The sequence below is a fragment of the Sorex fumeus genome, unplaced genomic scaffold, assembly GCF_029834395.1.
Source record: "Sorex fumeus unplaced genomic scaffold, SorFum_2.1 ptg000098l, whole genome shotgun sequence".
Taxonomy (NCBI): Eukaryota; Metazoa; Chordata; class Mammalia; order Eulipotyphla; family Soricidae; genus Sorex; species Sorex fumeus.
This window is the reverse complement of record NW_026606155.1, coordinates 26681390-26695228: the sequence shown is the minus strand read 5'-3', so window position 1 is coordinate 26695228 and position 13839 is coordinate 26681390. Positions and strand designations below refer to the sequence as shown.

The following is a 13839-nucleotide window of genomic DNA, read 5'->3' as shown; positions in this document are numbered from 1 at the left end:
TGCCCTGCTGGTGGCCTGTGGAGGCGGGGGGGGGGGGGGGGAATGATGAATAAGACAAAACAGTGCAGCACACTGAGAGGGGTGAGGAGGGTCACGCTAAGAGCTGAGAACGAGGGGCTCTGAGCCGGGAAGGAAAGACCAAGCCTGCGAACAGTGGCTGCCTACAGAGCTTTTCAAATCAGGCCCACGCCCACTGCACCCTGGGCTTTGTGTGAGCCCCTGTGAGGAGGCTAGAGGGGGCAGTAGTCTCAGAGCAACCCCTTCCAGCTCCTCTGACCCAGTGGGTCAGAGGGGACAAAGTCCTGCAGCAGAATGGGAGGAAGCACGGGTCAGAGCAGCTGTGACTCCTCAGAGACGGGGACCGTTGGGAAGCAGAGGCAGGAAGGGAGAAGCCCCTGGCGCTCTGCTCTGGAGGCTGATTCATCCTTTTTTCCCTCTGAGAAGGACCAAGGAGTTCTGGGAAACCCCAGAGGGGCAAGCAGAAAGAACTTCCCTGTTGCAAAGTTCCTGTCAAGTTCCTGTCCCGGGAGATGGGGGATCCCGGGGACAGAAAAAGGGGTCATGGGAACCCTGGAACCCACATGTGACAGGAAACTGGCAGGAACTGCAGGGCTGGGGACCTAAGGGAGGACAAGGCTCTGCTCTCCCCACTTGCTTTGGTTTGTGGGGCTATGCCTGTGTCAGTGTTGTGTGGTTTGGGGGAGCACGCAGTGCCAGGGAGAGAACCCCATGCTTTTGCACACAAAGCCTGCACCTGCACTTGAACCCTCTGAACCTCTCCCGGCCCTTCTTTTCTTTGCACCAGAGAAGCTGCAAAGCCCCTGCCCCGGGCACTGAGAGCCACCAGTGGCTGCTCACAGTCCAAAGCCTTTGCTGCTACAGTGGCTCATGGATAAGGCCCTTTGGGACCTGATTGGTCTTGGGAGCTCAGGCTCAGGGGTCATGCACTTGGATGTCTGCTCAGAGGGCAGACCGAGCAAGGCCTATGAGCGTGAGATTTTAGGGGTCTCACTCAGCCCTCCAGAGCCAGCTGACCAGGTGGGGATGTAGCTCAGTGGTAGAGTGCATGCTTTGCAGGTATGAGACCCCAGGTTCGATCCCTGCCATCTCCAGCATGGCCAGAGACAGCTGACCAGCCCTAGGGACCACACGCATGGGGGGTGGGGGAAGTGTCCCTGCTCAGGGCCTTCTGGGGACTTTCCACCCAGATCCAAGCTCTCTCTCATCCCATCTCTCCTGCACCTCCAGGGGAGAGGGCGTCAGGGGAAAGGGTCAGTGAGGGGCAGAAAGACAGCCTGGGAAGTCTGGGCATCGGGACAGAGAGATCTGCTCAGGAAAGGCCAGGCCCAAGGTGAGGTCCAAGGTGGACATGATTGCCCAGCTGTTACCCCGAATCCCATTAGGAAGCAGATTCCTGGAAGCCAGATTTGATTCTAGTCAAAAAATGGGCAGAAGGCTCAGAACCTGGCCGCTCCCCTGGCTCTCAGGTTCAACTTCGTTCACCACAGCACCCTGCACCCTGCACCCTGCACCCTGCACCCTGCACCCGGCACCCAGCACCCTGGAAGGCCTACCCCCACTTCCATGTGAGTCCCCATAGAAAGAAGGGTCAGCCCCCTCCCTCTTGGGGCCAAGGGTCACGGAGACCAGCTCAGGAAGCAGAGGCTGGGCCTCTGGGACACGATCCCTGGGGAGGAGGGATGAGAAACCCTGGCTCCATCAGCCCCAGGTGCTGGTCTTCCTGCTCATCTGGCGAACAGGGACCTGCATCTCATCATACAGAAACTGGCTGAAGCAGGGATGTGTTCCGAAGAGGGAGGAAAGATGCACCTCCAGAGCGAATTCCAGAAATTCTGGAAATGCAGTGACTTCAGAGGAAAAAAAAAAGACCAGGGTCGGGTCCTGTGGGACTGGGGGCGCTCTGTGGAGTCTAAGGTCATGCAAGAGGCCCAGGGCTCTTGTGTGAGGGGCAGGACAAAGGAGGGATGACACCCCCAGAGGTGTGGGGGTGGAGAAAATGCCCCCCCCCACTCCCCTGTGGAAGATGCGAAATGAAGAGAACCAAGGGCAAGGGCGTCTCCCCTGGGTCTGTACAACAGAGTTTGAGTCAAGGCTGACAGGCACGTGACCTCGCCCAGAGTGCCTTGCTTGTTCCATAGTACACTGGTGGGTTGCTCCCCCTCACTCCCCTCAAAGTTTTGGAAGATTGTTCCTAAAGGGTTTAGCTATCCCAAATGGAACCTTCGGCTCTCCCCCAAACGTCCAATTGAGTCATCAGCGTGAAGAGGTGGCACTGAGAGAGGCGCCATCAGTAAGGTGACCTCAGTGATGTCAGCCTGAGACTCCACCTCCACACAAGCCCCCCAGATATCACCAATGCTTTTTTCCTTCTTTTTTGGAAGGGGCCACACCTGGCAATGCTCAGGGGTTACTCCTGGCTCTTCACTCAGGAATTATGCCTGGCAGTGCTTGGGAGACCCTATGGGACCAGTGCCGGGGTTGAACCTGGGTTGGCGGCGTGTAAGGCAAATGCCCTACCAGCTGTACTATCACCTTATCCCCTGATAGCATTTTCATGAAACATTCCCCAAATCTTCAGAGATTTACCCTCCCCGAGTCCCAGCCCTGCTCTTTCTACCAGATAAGCATCCTCACTCCTGAACCCAGGTAGGACCAGCTACCAGCAGAGGGAGGTGCTATGTCTCCTTTTTTGTTTTTTCTTGCTTTTCTCTGTTCCAGGTGGCCAGACTGGAACTTGGCTCTTCTCTTCCTGCATTACACCGGGAAACCTCCCAGCTCAAGCCTCCCCAGCCTCTCGCCTATGGGCCTCCAAGAAATCCTTTGGCCTGTCAGTTTAAGGGCCTCCTGCTCAATAAAGCCAGGACAGCTGCGCTTGGGATCTGTCAGCAGGACCCAGGGCTACCCTGCCAGCAGCACAAGCTTCCTTGGTAGGCAGGAATGGATGCAGCTTTTTTTTTTTCCTTAGAAGAATCATAAGGGTGAGTTTGAAAGGCAAACGGGCAGACGCCAAAGCCCATCTGGTCAGAAAAGCAACCTCTAACCCAGAGAATTCTGAGCATGTGGGAAAGGGTGGTTCTGTTTCCAGCTGATCTTCACTTTTCTTTTCCTTTTTGACTTTTGTTCAGGGTCTCCCTAGTAGTGCTCTACACCGGCAGTGCCAGGGAGCCCATGTGGTACTGAGGATCAGATCTGGGGCTCTCTGCCTGGCAGGCATGAATGAGCTCCAGCCCACTGACCACTAACTAGGGTCTCCAGCTCTAGACCATGAACTTGATTTTACTTATGAATTTGGAGGGAGTTTGGGGCCATACCCAGTGGTGCTCAAGGGTCACTCTTGGCAATGCTCAGGAGGACCATTTGCAATGCTAGGGATTGCTGAACTGGGCTCAGCTGCACGCAAGGCAATGTTTTATGCCCTCGAGACTACATCTCCAGCCTCTAAACCATAAACTTCATAGCACCAACTACAGGAATAAAAGTCAATCGACCCACTCCAAACTGCTATGGGGCAAGGAGGGGAGAGCTAAGAGAATGAGAACTCACACCAACCACATGGAAGTGGGTCATTACAAATGAAAACCAAACATGCACGCTGCATGTCCAGGCCAGTGTGGCCCATGGTCTGTCTCTCTCTCTCTCTCTCTCTCTCTCACACACACACACACACACACACACACACACACACGCTCTGGCCTTGGTCTGCTACACAGCATACATACGGGCACACACAGACATGGCGCATCCCACTCGACTGTCTTTCCAGTTTACCATCCTAGGCTGGACCTCCCCACCTTATTACACCCCACCCCTCTCGCTGCGGACAAAATTTGGACAAAAGGTGCATGAAATGGGTTGCCACAAGGATGAGGGGAAGGCAAGGAGGTATGGGGAGAGAGGGTATGAGATTTGGGAGGCAGACAAGCAGGCTCCATAACAGGCATGCACATACACCCTTCTGAGCAGACCATCAGCCTGGGCACAGGGAGGGAAGGTGGGAGGGAAGGAGGGAGAGAGGGAGGGAGGGAGTGAAGGAAGAAGGAAGGAAGGAAGGAAGGAAGGAAGGAAGGAAGGAAGGAAAGAAGACTGGCTTCAGAGACAGGGACGGCCAGTGCTGAGGGGCATGAAGCCCAGGGCAAACCCCTGCCCACATGGGGGAGGAAGAGGAGGAGATGGAGGACTAAGCGACAACACAGCAACAAGCTCCACCTAGCAGTGGGGACACTGGCTCTGGGGTGAGCAGGCCTGGGTGCCCCAAGATTGGCAGACAGATGCAGCTCATATCCTGGGGGAAGGAGCGGGTGGCAGAGGGGCGAGAAGTTGACAGAGAGCAGCAGAGGTGGAGGAGAGGAGGAAGAGGCAGGCGGAAGAGAGGCTGAAGGGGACTATGGGCACCCTGGGTGGGCACCTCTCGAGGGAGCCGTGGGGTGGGGGACTGGTGGTGCCAGTGAGGCCTGGGAGGAGGCTGGGGTGTGGCACGGCTGGTGGTGAGGCAGATGACACTCTTCCTGCCCTCCCGCGGGGCTGCAGGGAGCAGATACTGAAATGCTCAGGACAGGCAGTGGAGGGCCAGTACTCTGCATCCCTGGCCGTGCTCGAAGGAGGGATGGAGCAGGCGGGGCTCTGAGCCTCTCTCTCTGGCCTGACCACCCGGGGGAAGGCAGGGAGACGTCTCCTTTCCCTGAATGTTGGGGCCTGTGCAAGGGAGGCCCTGGACACATGGGAAGATGCGGGGGACAGGGAGCCATGTATGGGCCGGGTAAGAGAAGAGCCAGGAAGCAGGGCTGGACTGGGCTGCTGGGATAAGGCTCTGCCCTGGGTCCAGGGCAGTGGCTGGGAGCACACGCTTCCTTCCTGTTGGTGGCCCCTGCCAGGGTGGAAGAGAGGCGGAGGGGTGGGGTGGGGGATGGGGGGTGTAGACACACCCGAAGCCAAGCAGAGGGCTCCGGTGTCTCCCAGGGTTCTGGCCAAGGTTCAGAGAGCATCTGGCCCTGCTGTGAGGGGAGGGGGCTTCCTTCGTTCCGGGGAGGAGGGGCAGCGGGGCAAGACAGCAGAGAGGGGCACAGGGAGGCGAGGAGAGAGGGAGGCGGCGGGAGAGCTCACCTTCTGCGCACCCAAGAAGGCGTGGCAGTGACATGAGACATTAGGTCACATGGCCTCCCTCCACATCTGCACAGAGAAGGAGAAGAGGTTGAGAGGAGAAAGGAGGCGGCGGCCCAGAGTCTACCCCAACAGCTACGGTGGCCAGAGAGCACGAGACAGATGGAACAGGAGGGAAGGGGCGCAGAGAGAGAGAGAGAGAGAGAGAGAGAGAGAGAGAGAGAGAGAGAGAGTGGAGGGGGTGGTGTTGGGGGGAGGATAGTGGAGTAGGGGGTAGGAGAGCGGACGGACGGTCCGAGACAGGGCAGAGGGGGTGCACCCAGCATGCACTTCAGGACGTCACTCAGCCGGCGGCGTGCAGGGAGGGGGGTGTTCCTGAGCACCAGCAGGGCCCCCAGTGCAGGCCCAACCTGGGTTCTGCTGGGGACCGGAAGTTGTGCCGTTGGGGGTCCTGCCTGGAGGAGGGAGATCCCGGCAGGGAGGGGCTTCTGCGTACCCATGCTGAGCCTCTGGATGAACCGTGTGTGCAACCTGAGAACTGGGCTTCAGCCTCAGGCTTCCCCGAAAGAAGGGGCTGGGTTATGTGAAGGGGTACGCACCAGCCCACCTCTGGCCTTCCTGCCCTGGCCTGCACTGACCACCGGGAGAGCCGCGTGACCTCACGTGAGTGAAGCTGTGGGGCAGAGAAGAAGCTCCCGGGGCCCAAAGTGGGGGAGCAGAGAGATTTGCTCAACCATCCCTGAGAGCAGGAAGAAGGGGCTTTTGGACACCTTAGCAAACCAGGTGAGAGGAGGAAGACAGAAAACCCTCTCCCCAGATCTGCCTCCCCAGGGGTTGCCGGCGTAAGGGGTGGCCCCGGCTCCTCCTCGGCTGACTTCACACGGGAATCAGCCACCCGGGTCCCAGAGGGGCGCTCAGGCCCATCCTCAGAGGCAGGGGAGGAGGAGGGTGCCAAGGTGCAGGGGGGAGTGGGGTTGAGCCCTCATTCCCGCTGGGGCTCACTCTAGCCAAGACACAGACCAGCCGATTCCCGCGAGGAGAGAGGTGGGGAGAGGAGCAGGGTGGGCGGTGGGGGACGCATGTCTTAGGGTCTGGCAGGGGGTGCGGGGGACAAGGAAGGAAGGAGTCGGGGCAGGTACCTTCTGGGCTCCAGAGAAGGCGTGGTAGAAGCTGGACACGTACGTCATGATGGCCTTCTCGTCTGGGCGGGCAGTTCCGACGATGTCTGTCAAGATAAAGCTGGAGTGAGAGCCAGGCAGGGCAGGGGGTGGGGGGTGGGGTGGAGGGGAGCATATCGGCCACCTCTTGATGTCATGTGGAAAGGAGCCACAGAAGTGCCAAGAGAGCTGGGCCCCATTTCTGGAGAAAGATCCTGAATCTGATCAGCTGACACCACCCACTTTGACGTTCAGTAAGAGAAAAATTAGAGGATGAAACCAGGGTGATAGGACAGTGGATAGGACACTTGCCTTGCATGCACCTGGCCCGGGTTCAATCCCCAGCAGCCCATATGGTTCACTGAGCAACATCAGAAGTGATCCCTGAGCTCAGAGCTAGGAGGAAACCCTGGGCATCGCCAGGTATGACCCCAAAATAGAGAGAGAGAGAGAGAGAGAGAGAGAGAGAGAGAGAGAGAGAGAGAGAGAGAGAGAGAGAGAGAAGGAACTAAGGACGAAGGAAGGAAGGAAGGAAGGAAGGAAGGAAGGAAGGAAGGAAGGGGGGCCAGAGAGATAGTACAAGAGGTTGGGTGTTTGCCTTGCACATGGCCAACCCGAGTTCAATTCCCAGCATCCCATATGGTCCCCTGAGCACTGCCAGGAACCATTCCTGAGTTCAGAGCAGGAGTTAACCTTGAGCATTTCTGGGTGTGACCCAAAAAGAAAAAAAAAATAAAAGGAGTTGTGGGAGAAGGGAGAGTGAAAAGAAAGAAGGCAGAGAAGGCAGTGGGATGGGCCCTGAGGAAGTGCCACAAAGCCCCAAATCAAGAACACTGTACAAAACAGCTGGGCCAGTTTCTGCAACAAGCTCAGAGGCAAGAGAGCAACATGTGAGCTCACAGAAAGCCAGCCTTGGTGGCATCCTGCTTCAAACACATTGGCTTTCGAAAGACACAGCCAGGGTAACTGGCCTGTGCACTGAGCTGCAAAGGCTCCGGGAAGGAGGGTTGATTTGCAAGGTGTGAAAACTAGAGATGCAGAAGATCCCAACTTTCAAGATCCCAATTTCGAGGCAGGGACAAGCTGTACTGTCTCGGAGGTACTTTGAAATATTTTGGTGAAACAATACAAAACAAATTTTAAAAAAGTGTGAGTTATCTCAAGGATTGGCATAAACTGAACTCCCAGTGTAAGACATTCATCATGAGACCAAGTAATGAAGCTGGCATGAACCCCCTATGGTTCAACTTCCGGCACTGCGTGGTTCCCCAAACATTGCAGGGCACGGCCTGGGGACCCTCAGCACTGTCAGGTGGGGCCCAGGGCATCTCTGGCATTCAGTGTGGCATCCCCAGGGCCCTCAGCACAATGGCTTGACTGAGGAACCATGAGCAGGGCCCCCAGACCTCCCAAGTGCTGCTTGGGGAGACCCCTCTACCTCCCCTAAATTAAGTTCATTTTACGCTCCTCTCTACTCCATGTCCGTTTGACAAGAGCTCCACGCGCAGACCCAGTGCAGATGCCCGGGCTCTCACTAAACCCCACCCCACCCCACACCCCAGCTTTCCCCCAAGTGCCTTTCTCCCATGAAGTTAGGCGTGTTGACCCATGGTCTTCAACCACTGGATTGGTCATCAGTAGTGGTCAGTAGAAAGGCTGGAAACCATGAGTCTCCCCACTGTCTGGGTTTACACCTGCCAATCTGTGGGCGGGTTTGGAGGGCAGGTGCTGACCCACAGGGGTAATCAGGTTGAAGAACTCTGGTGCAGACCCCAAACCCTAACCATGAATGAAGTGCCCAACATTGAGAGTCCCCAGATCTGCCACATGTTAGCAAGCTTCTGTTAACAAAAATTTTAATTTGATCTACCATATTCTACCACATAATCACATACATGGCATTTTTAAGTAGTATTGGCAAATGGTTCCCCCCAAAAGCATCACGTGCAATGGTTGTACTCACTCTGTACTTTTGCAAAACAAAACAAACCAAAGCAAAGCAAAATCCAAAAACAAAATCTGGGACACACTTGCAGTTGACTTCAGCACCCCTGACCACCTCCAAAAGGGATCCCTGGGGCTGGAACGATAGCACAGTGGGTAGGGTGTTTGCCTTGCACGCAGCCGACCCGGGTTTGATTCCCAGCATCCCATATGGTCCCCTGAGCACCGCCAGGAGGAATTCCTGAGTGCAAAGCCAGGAGTAACCCCTGCGCATCGCCGGGTGTGACCCAAAAAGGAAAAAAAAAGGGATCCCCGAGCACAGAGAGCCAGGAGTTAGCCCTGAACACCATAGGGGGTGGCCCCATCCCCCAAACACACGTAAAATCCATGACAATTATGCAGTGAAATGCAGTAACTTACTGGTCCTCCTCAATTCCCCCCCTTACCCCCGAGAACCTAGGAGACTGGAAATATTCTTCTATCAGCCTTCAACAAAGCACAACCAACTCCACCCTGAGACAAAGAGTTCAGGAGGCAATCAAGGCAGAAACATCCCCAAAATCCTTTTCAGGACCAGCTCTCATCTCTTCCATCAAACCTCAGGGAAGTACAAGATCAGAGGAAGCAGCAGGTGCCCTCGCCCTCAAATGCCTTCCTCCTGGCTGCAGGACCCCAGATTGATTTTTTTGATTGACGAAAATTGAATTTTCATGAGGAGGAATCAGCGGCATGCAGACGGGAGGGGTCAGGAGGCCCCCAAGGGAAAGTGCCTTTACCTTCCGCGTCCAGCATCTTGGGGATGTCCAGGTACTTCTCGGCCACGTCAAAGGCTGTGTTGAGGTTTGTGAGCGGGTCATCCTGGAGGGAGGGTTGGGGGAGGGAGACAGTGAGAGGGGAACCAAATCTCTGCTTATTCCCCTCAGGGTGACCCTCCCCCCCATCTGGGCTGGGGGGTGTCAGAAGACACTGGCTTGGCCAGGTCTGGGTGTGGAAGGCTGCTCCAGCTGGGGGCGTACCACACCATCTCTCCTCAAGTCTGTGAGAGAAAAAGGGTGAGCGATGCAGATCAGCCGTCCACAAAGGGGCTCCCAAGGTCCGTGTGTGAAGGGCTGGGCCCAGGTCTGGGTACTGTCTGTCTCAGCCTCTGGTTTCAGCTCTGACCCCCTGTCAGTGGGACTCATGACCTCATGGGGCCTCAGTTTCCCCAGATGCACTCAGCAGCTAGGTCAGGAGCTTTTTTTTTTTTTAATTTTTTTTTATTAGTGAAACACCATGAGGTACAGTTGTAGATTTACAATTTTTTGTGCTTGGGTTTGATTATACAATGATCAGATACCCATCCCTCCACCAGTGCCCATTTTCCACCACCATGGATAATATCCCCCCCACCCCCATCCCCCCATCCCCCCATCCCCCCTGCCTCTGTGGCAGGGCAATCCCCTGTGTTCTCTCTCTCCTTTTGGGTGTTGTGGTCTGCAAAAGAGGCATTGAGTGGCAAACATGTTCAGTCCATAGTCTACTTTCGACATGCATCTCCCCTCCTGGGAGGATCCTCCAAACACCCTTTATTTGGTGTTCCCTTCTCTATCTGAGCTGCCCTTTCCTCTAGAATGCCCGACTGGCCACTAAGCTATGGAGTAATCCTCCTGGTGCTGATCTCAGCTATTCTTGAGTATTAATCTCATATTTTGTTACTTTATATCCCCCAGATGAATGCAATCTTTCTATGTCTATCCCTCTCTTTCTGACTCATTTCACTTAGCATGATACTTTCCATGTTGTACCACTTGTATGTAAATTTCATGACTTCATCTTTTCTAACAGCTACATAGTACTCCATTGTGTAGATGTACCAAAGTTTCTTTAACCAGTCATCTGTTCTTGGGCATTCAGGTTTCTTCCAGTTTCTGGCTATTGTAAAGAGTGCTGCAATGAACAAACAAGTGCAGATGTCACTTTGACTATACATTTTTGCCTCTCTGGGATATATTCCCAGAAGTGGTATTGCTGGGTCAAATGGGAGCTCAATTTCTAATTTTTTGAGAATCGTCCATACTGTTTTCCAGAAGGGCTGAACCAGTCGACATTCCCACCAACAGTGAAGGAGTGTCCCTTTCTCGCCACATCTGCGCCAGCAATGGTTGCTTTTGTTCTTTTGAATGTGGGCCAGTCTCTGAGGTGTGAGATGGTATCTCATTGTGGTTTTGATCTGCATCTCCCTGATGATTAATGATGTAGAGCATTTTCTCATGTGCTTTTTTGCCATTCGGATTTCTTCTTTGAGAAAGTTTCTGTTCATTTCATTGCCCCATTTTTGGATGGGGTTGGATGTTTTCTTCTTGTGGAGTTTAACCAGTATTTTGTATATCCTGGATATCAACCCCTTGTCAGATGTGTATTCGGTGAATATCCTTTCCCATTCTGTAGACTGTCTTTGTATTTTGGTCACTGTTTCTTTGGAGGTGCAGAAGCTTCTTAGTTTAAGATAGTCCCATTTATCTATCTCTGTTTTCACTTGCTCGGCCAGTGGCGTGGCATCTTTGAAGATACCATTAGCGTCAATGTCATGGAGGGTTTTGCCAACTTTATCTTCAATGTACCTTATGGTTTCTGGTCTGATGTTGAGGTCTTTCATCCATTTTGATCTTACTTTTGTACATGGTGTTAGGCAGAGTTCTGAGCCTATTTTTTTGCATGTAGCCGTCCAGTGATGCCAACACAATTTATTAAAGAGGCTTTCCTTACTCCACTTCACATTACTTGCACCTTTATCAAAGATTAGATGATCATATGATTGAGGGGAGATGTCAGTGTATTCAACCCTGTTCCATTGGTCTGCAGTTCTGCCTTTGTTCCAGTACCATGCTGTTTTAATTATTACTGCTTTGTAGTACAGTTTGAAGTTAGGGAGGTTGATTCCTCCCATTTTCTTTTTCCCAAGAATTGCTTTAGCTATTCGTGGGGGCTTATTGTTCCATATAAATTTCAGGAGTGTTTGCTCCATTTCTTTGAAGAATGTCATGGGTATCCTAATAGGGATTGCATTGAATTTATACAATGCTTTGGTAGTATTGCCATTTTGACAATGTTAAGTCTCCCGACCCATGAGCAGGGGATATCTTTCCATTTCCTCATGTCCTCTTTTATTTCCTGAAGTAGCGTTTTGTAGTTTTCTTTGTACAGGTCCTTTACTTCCTTAGTTAAGCTGATTCCTAGGTACTTGATTTTCTGGGGCACAATTGTGAACGGGATTTTTTTTTTCATGTTGCTTTCTTCTCTCTCACTGTTTGCGTATAGGAAAGCCATGGACTTTTGGGTATTGATTTTATAACCTGCAACTTTACTATACGAGTCTATTGTTTCTAGGAGTTTTTTGGTGGAGGTTATTGGGTTCTCTAAGTAGAGTATCATATCATCTGCGAATAGTGAGAGCTTGATTTCTTCCTTTCCTACCTGAATGCCCTTAATATCTTTTTCTTGCCTAATCGCTATTGCAAGTACTTCCAGTACTATATTGAACAGCAGTGGAGAGAGTGGGCATCCCTGTCTCGTCCCTGATCTTAGAGGGAAGGCTCTCAGTTTTTCCCCATTGAGGATGATGCTTGCTGTAGGCTTGTGGTAGATGGCTTTAATTATGTTGAGGAAGGTCCCCTCTATACCCATTTTGGCTAGGGTTTTCATCATAAAGGGGTGCTGGATCTTGTCAAATGCTTTTTCTGCATCTATTGATATAATCATATGCTTTTTATCTTTTCTTTTGTTGATATGATGGATTATGTTGATTGATTTTTGAGTGTTAAACCATCCTTGCATCCCTGGGATGAATCCTACTTGGTCATGGTGTATGATCTTTTTGATGAGTAGTTGGATTCTATTTGCTAGTAGTTTGTTGAGGATCTTTGCATCTGTGTTCATCAGGGATATCGGCCTGTAATTCTCTTTCTTTGTGGTATCTCTGTCTGCTTTTGGTATCAGTGTGATATTTGCTTCGTAGAAACTGTTCGAAAGTGTTTTTGATATTTCAATTTCATGGAAAAGCTTAAAGAGCATCGGGAGTAAGTCCTCTTTAAAGATTTGGAAGAATTCACTAGTGAATCCATCCGGGCCAGGACTTTTGTGCTTGGGGAGACTTTTTATTACCATTTCAATTTCCTTGATGGTGATAGGTCTGTTCAGGTATTCCAGGTCTTCTTGGTTCAGCCTTGGGAGTCTGTAGGAGTCTAGGAATTTATCCATTTCCTCGAGGTTCTGATGTTCCGTGGCATAAAGCTTCTCAAAGTACTCCCTGAGGATCCTCTGAATTTCTGTGGTTTCTGTTGTAATGACCCCCTTTTCATTTCTGATTCGGTTTATTAGGGTTTTCTCTCTCCCTTTCTTTGTGAGTTTTGCTTGAGGCTTATCGATCTTGTTAATTTTCTCAAAGAACCAGCTTTTGGTTTCATTGATCTTTTGGATTGTTTTTTGGGTTTCCATCTTGCTAATCTCTGCTCTGAGTTTTATTATTTCCTTTCTCCTGTTCGGGTTGTGCTCCTTTTTTTGGTCCTTCTCCAAGCTCTTAAGCTGTGAGGTTAGGTTACTTATGTGTGCTCGCTCCTCCTTCCTGAGGAATGCTTGTAGAGCTATAAACTTTCCTCTTAACACAGCCTTTGCTGTGTCTCATAAGTTTTGGTAACTCGTGTTCTCATTTTCATTCATTTCTAGGAATCTTTTGATTTCCTCTTTGATTTCCTGTCTAATCCACTCATTGTTCAATAGTGCACTGTTTAATTTCCAGGTGTTTGATTTAGTTTTCTGTTTTTGTGTGTGATTTACTTCTAATTTCAGCGCATTATGGTCTGAGAAGATTGTTGATACAATCTCTATCTTCTTAATTTTATGGAGGCATGTTTTGTGGCTCAGCATGTGGTCTATCTTGGAGAATGTTCCATGTACGCTTGAGAAGAATGTGTATTCAGCTTTTTGTGGATGAAGTGTCCTGTATATATCTACTAAGTCCCTTTCTTCCATTGTTTCCCTCAAATGAAGTATGTCCTTGGTAAGCTTGAGTCTGGTTGATCTATCAAGAGGTGACAAAGCAGTGTTGAAGTCTCCCACTAGTATTGTGTTGCTATTGATGTCTTTTTCCAAATCTATGAGTAGTTGTTTTAAGTACTTTGCTGGTCTCTCATTAGGTGCATATACATTTATTATTGTAAGTTCTTCCTGTTGTACAGATCCTTTGATCAATAAAAAATGGCCTTCACTGTCTCTTATGACCTTCCTCACTCTGAAATCGATGTGGTCTGATATAAGGATGGCTACCCCAGCTTTTTTATGGGAGCTGTTTGCCTGTAGGATTGTTTTCCAGCCTTTGACTCTGAGTCTGTGTTTGCTTTGACTATTGAGATGCGTTTCTTGCAGGCAGCAGAATGTTGGGTTCAATTTTCTAATCCATCCTGCCACTCTATGTCTTTTAATTGGTGCGTTTCGCCCATTGACATTGAGAGAGATTATTGTTATGGGATTTTGTCCCACTGTTCTGTTAAAATTTGGTGTATTTGAGGGGCCTTTCTTGCCTTAACGTAGCCCATTTAGTTGTTCTTGTAACCATGGTTTTGAGTCTATGAAGTTCCTGAGCTGT

The 13839-nt window shown here is 51.3% G+C and overlaps 1 protein-coding gene and 1 non-coding gene across 4 annotated transcripts in view; one reads left to right on the top strand and one right to left on the bottom strand.

Annotated features, from left to right (window-relative positions):
• The window catches only part of ACTN1 (actinin alpha 1), a 105708-nt gene that overhangs the window by 19325 nt on the left and 72544 nt on the right, over positions 1 to 13839 (bottom strand). For all 3 annotated transcript variants that reach the window (XM_056134365.1, XM_056134363.1, XM_056134364.1), the window contains exons 7-8: positions 8996 to 9077; positions 6258 to 6343 (exon numbers count right to left, since the gene is read on the bottom strand). In XM_056134365.1, coding sequence (XP_055990340.1) covers positions 6258 to 6343; positions 8996 to 9077 — 168 coding nt within the window. The remainder of the gene's footprint in view (positions 1 to 6257; positions 6344 to 8995; positions 9078 to 13839) is intronic.
• On the top strand, positions 1041 to 1112 carry TRNAA-UGC (transfer RNA alanine (anticodon UGC)). Its single transcript has one exon. It is a non-coding gene; the product is annotated as a tRNA-Ala (tRNA).